Source organism: Anomalospiza imberbis, unplaced genomic scaffold (genome assembly GCF_031753505.1).
Source record: "Anomalospiza imberbis isolate Cuckoo-Finch-1a 21T00152 unplaced genomic scaffold, ASM3175350v1 scaffold_227, whole genome shotgun sequence".
Classification (NCBI taxonomy): Eukaryota; Metazoa; Chordata; class Aves; order Passeriformes; family Viduidae; genus Anomalospiza; species Anomalospiza imberbis.
This window is the reverse complement of record NW_027099858.1, coordinates 101,425-106,201: the sequence shown is the minus strand read 5'-3', so window position 1 is coordinate 106,201 and position 4,777 is coordinate 101,425. Positions and strand designations below refer to the sequence as shown.

Here is a 4,777-nt window from a genome sequence, read left to right as displayed (position 1 = left end):
GCCCTGCTGTCCCCCCTGCCCCTCCCCCCTTTCTATTTAAACTGGTTTTGTCACATCCTGGACTGGTCAGACTGGGATGGATTGGGGGGCGGGGGTGCTGCGCCTCGGGTCCCAAATGTCACAGGGGTTGGGGACATGGGACAGCGTGTGGGACACAGGGGCACTGTGGGGACAGGATTTGGGGAACAGAGACACTGTGGGGACAGGATTTGGGGCACAGGGACACTGTGGGGACACAGGACAGTGTGGGGACAGGATTTGGGGCACAGGGACACTGTGGGGACAGGATTTGGGGCACAGGGACACGTGGGACACAGGGGCACTGTGGGGACAGGATTTGGGGAACAGGGACACTGTGGGCACAGGGACATGTGGGGCACAGGGACACTGTGGGGACATGGGACAGTGTGGGGACAGGATTTGGGGAACAGGGACACTGTGGGGACATGGGACAGTGTGGGGACAGGATTTGGGGCACAGGGACACTGTGGGGACACCATGTGGGGCACACGAGTGTTGAGGACACAAGGCCATGTGGGGCACAAGGACTTTAGGGCTGTTTATAGGGCATTCCTTTAGGGACATTTATGGGTTTATTCCCAGCCCTAGAGGCACTTGTAGGGCACAGGGGGGACACCCCAGAGCATTCCTTTAGGGACATTTATAGGACATTCCTATAGGGCTGTTTATAGGACATTCCTTTAGGGACATTTACAGGTTTATTCACGGCCCTAGAGGCACTTGTAGGGCACAGGGGGGATATCCCAGAGCGTTCCTTTAGGGACATTTATATGACATTCCTATAGGGGCATTTACAGGTTTATTCCCGGCCCTAGAGGTACTTGTAGGGCACAGTGGGGGACATCCCAGAGCGTTCCTTTAGGGACATTTATAGGACATTCCTTTAGGGCCGTTTATAGGACACTCCTCTAGGGCCGGTTACAGGTTTATTCCCGGCCCTACAGGCACTTGTAGGGCACACGGGCGGGCACGGTCTGCAGCTCCAGGCGCACGGGGCACTTGTAGAAGTTGCCCAGCAGGGTCTCGGTGTAGCCCAGCAGGAAGTAGAGCTTGTGGGGTGGCAGTGCCCGGCCCAGCAGGGCACAGATCAGCAGCAGGTTCCCGCGGCGCTTCAGCACCACCTCGTCGGCCAGGAGCCCCGGGAAGGTCCCGGCCAGGAACCGCCGCAGGAACGCGTCCTCGAGCGCCCGCTGCGCCGCGCCCGCCTCGCCTCGCAGGTTCCCTGAGGGGACACACAGGTGGCACTGGTGGCACTGGGTCACCCCCACTGTGCCAATTCCTCCCTCACCACCCAGGTTCCCTGAGGGGACACACAGGTGGCACAGGTGGCATTGGTGGCACTGGGTCACTGCCTGTTGTGCCCTGCCCTCCTCGCCTCACAGGTTCCCTGAGGGGACTCACAGGTGGCACTGGTGGCACAGGGTCACCCCCACTGTGCCATTCCTGCCTCGCCTCGCAGGTTCCCTGAGGGGACACACAGGTGGCACTGGTGGCACTGGGTCACCCCCACTGTGCCATTCCTGCCTCGCCACCCAGGTTCCCTGAGGGGACACACAGGTGGCACTGGTGGCACTGGGTCACCCCCACTGTGCCATTCCTCCCTCACCACCCAGGTTCCCTGAGGGGACACACAGGTGGCACAGGTGGCACAGGGTCACCCCCACTGTGCCATTCCTGCCTCGCCTCACAGGTTCCCTGAGGGGACACACAGGTGGCACTGGTGGCACCAGTGACTGCCCACCTCGCCACGCAGGCTCCCTGAGGGGACAGGGTGGTGGTGGCACTGGTGGCACCACCTGTCCCCCCTGTCCCCCCATGCCCATCGGCCCCTTGTCCCCCATCCCAGTGCCCCCTGTCCCCCCTGTGCCCGTGTCCCTCCTGTCCCCCCATGCCCATCTGTGCCCTCTGTCCCCCCAATACCCATCTGTCCCTGTGTCCCCGCTGTGCCCATGTCCCCCCTGCCCCCGTGTCCCCCCATGCCCATCTGTGCCCATGTCCCCCCGTGCCCCCTCTGTCCCCCCATGCCCATCTGTCCCCTCTGTCCCCCCAATACCCATCTGTCCCTGTGTCCCCGCTGTGCCCATGTCCCCCCTGCCCCCGTGTCCCCCATGCCCATCTGTGCCCGTGTCTGTCCCCCGTGTCCCGGTGGCACGCACCGGTGTGCAGGGACAGCCAGCCCTTGCGGTGCCCGATGTGCTGGGGCGCGTGCGCCTGCTCGTACGTCACCAGCTTGTCCCCCTTGCCCGTGCGCACCCGCGCCGCCCGCGCCTGCGGGGACAGGGGACAGCGGGGACAGGGGTCAGGGGACACCCTGGGGGACACCAGGGACAGGGGACAGCAGGGACAAGGGTCAGGGGACACCCTGGGGGACACCAGGGACAGGGGACAGCAGGGACAAGGGTCAGGGGACACCCTGGGGGACACCAGGGACAGGGGACAGCAGGGACAGGGGTCAGGGGACACCCTGGGAGACACCAGGGACAGGGGACAGCAGGGACAAGGGTCAGGGGACACCCTGGGGGACACCAGGGACAGGGGACAGTGGGGACAGGGGTCAGGGGACACCCTGGGGGGATACCAGGGACAGGGGACAGGGGTCAGGGGACACCCTGGGGGACACCGGGGACAGGGGACAGTGGGGACAGGGGTCAGGGGACACCCTGGGGAACAGCAGGGACAGGGAACAGCGGGGACAGGGGTCAGGGGACACCCTGGGGGACACCAGGGACAGGGGACAGCGGGGACAGGGGACAGCGGGGACAGGGGTCAGGGGACACCCTGGGGAACAGCAGGGACAGGGGACAGTGGGGACAGGGGACACCACAGACAGCAGGGACAGCGGTCAGAGGACACCATGGGGGACACCACGGACAGGGGACACAGGGACAGGGGATAGGGGACATGGGGACAGCGGGGTCAGGGGATATGGGGACAAGGGACATGGGATAGGGAACATGGGGACAGTGGGGTTTGGGGACAGCAGGGACAGGGGACACTGGGGACAGGGAACGGTGGGGACAGGGGGCAGCAGGGTCAGGGGAACAGGGACACGGGGACAGAGACAGAGGGACAGGGGACATGGGGACAGGGACATAGGAACATGGGGACAGGGGACATGGGGATGGGGACATGGGGACAGGGGACATGGGGACAGGGGACATGGGGACAGAGGGCATGGGGACAGGGACACAGGGAGGGGGACACGGGGACAGGGGACAGGGGGACGGGGACAGGGACATGGGAACATGGGGACACGGGGACAGGGACACGGGGACAGGGACACGGGGACAGGGACACGGGGTCCCCGAGGACTCACCTTGAGGCACACGGGGCTGGTGTGGAGCTGCCGGGTGGCGCCGGGGACATGGAGGGCACGGGGAAGGACCTGCACAGGGGACAGGGCTGGGGACAGCCGGGCAGGGGACATCCCGGTCCCCAGGGCCGGGGACAGCCGGGCAGGGGACATCCCGGTCCCCAGGGCCGGGGACAGCCGGGCAGGGGACATCCCGGTCCCCAGGGCCGGGGACAGCCGGGCAGGGGACATCCCGGTCCCCAGGGCCGGGGACAGCCGGGCAGGGGACATCCCGGTCCCCAGGAGCCCCACGGAGCAGTCCCGGTGTCCCCGGAGTGGGGACAGCGCTGGTGTGGCCCCACAGCTGGTGACCCTGTCGCCAGTGTCACCACAGCCCCTGTCCCTCTTCCCCAAAGCCCCCCACGCTCAGCGAGCCACATCCCCGGTGTCCCCAGACCCGGTGTCCCCTGCCACCCCCATCCCCGGCGTCCCCTGCCACCCCCATCCCCGGTGTCCCCATCCCCGGTGTCCCCTGCCACCCCCATCCCCGGTGTCCCCAAACCCGGTGTCCCCTGTCACCCCCATCCCCGGTGTCCCCAAACCCGGTGTCCCCTGTCACCCCCATCCCCGGTGTCCCCAAACCCGGTGTCCCCTGTCACCCCCATCCCCGGTGTCCCCAAACCCGGTGTCCCCTGTCACCCCCATCCCCAGTGTCCCCATCCCCGGTGTCCCCTGTCACCCCCATCCCCGGTGTCCCCTGCCACCCCCATCCCCAGTGTCCCCTATTCCCGGTGTCCCCCACACTCAGTGTCCCCCGGTGTTTCCCCCATTCCCGGTATTTCCCCCATTCCCGGTGTTTTTCCCCCATTCCCGGTGTTTTTCCCCCATTCCCGCTCTCCCCTCACCCGCAGCGCGCGCGGCCGCCGCCATCTTGGCTGTGGGCGCGGCGGCAGCGCCCCCTGGCGGCGGGAGGTCAGCGGGGCACTGGGGAGAGACTGGGGGGATACTGGGGGGATACTGGGGGGATACTGGGGGGAATGGGGAGACTGGGGGGAATGGGGGGATACTGGGGGGAATGGGGAGATACTGGGGGGAATGGGGGGATACTGGGGGGATACTGGGGAGATACTGGGGAGATACTGGGGAGACTGGGGAGATACTGGGGGGAATGGGGAGATACTGGGGGGACTGGGGGATACTGGGGGGAATGGGGGGATACTGGGGGGAATGGGGAGACTGGGGGGAATGGGGGGATACTGGGGGGAATGGGGGAGACTGGGGGGATACTGGGGGGATACTGGGGGGAATGGGGAGACTGGGGGGAATGGGGGGATACTGGGGGGAATGGGGAGACTGGGGAGACTGAGGAGATACTGGGGAGACTGGAGGGATACTGGGGAGACTGGGGGGACTGGGGAGACTGGGGGGAATGGGGAGATACTGGGGGGAATGGGGGCACTGGGG

General features: G+C 66.4%; 2 protein-coding genes across 2 annotated transcripts in view; one reads left to right on the top strand and one right to left on the bottom strand.

Moving 5' to 3' along the window:
- Positions 1–926: 926 nt before the first annotated feature.
- LOC137466487 (small ribosomal subunit protein uS3m-like) lies at positions 927–4,293 on the bottom strand (the record flags this gene model as incomplete). The annotated part of the gene is made up of 4 exons (XM_068178216.1): positions 927–1,243; positions 2,178–2,289; positions 3,338–3,406; positions 4,219–4,293. Coding segments are annotated over 4 exons (540 nt in total), but the record flags the coding sequence as incomplete, so codon positions are not given.
- Positions 4,294–4,762: 469 nt separating this feature from the next.
- Positions 4,763–4,777, top strand: part of LOC137466486 (uncharacterized) — a 9,436-nt gene continuing 9,421 nt past the window's right edge. Inside the window, exon 1 of the mRNA XM_068178215.1 lies at positions 4,763–4,768. Within this exon, the coding sequence (XP_068034316.1) occupies positions 4,763–4,768 (6 nt within the window). The remainder of the gene's footprint in view (positions 4,769–4,777) is intronic.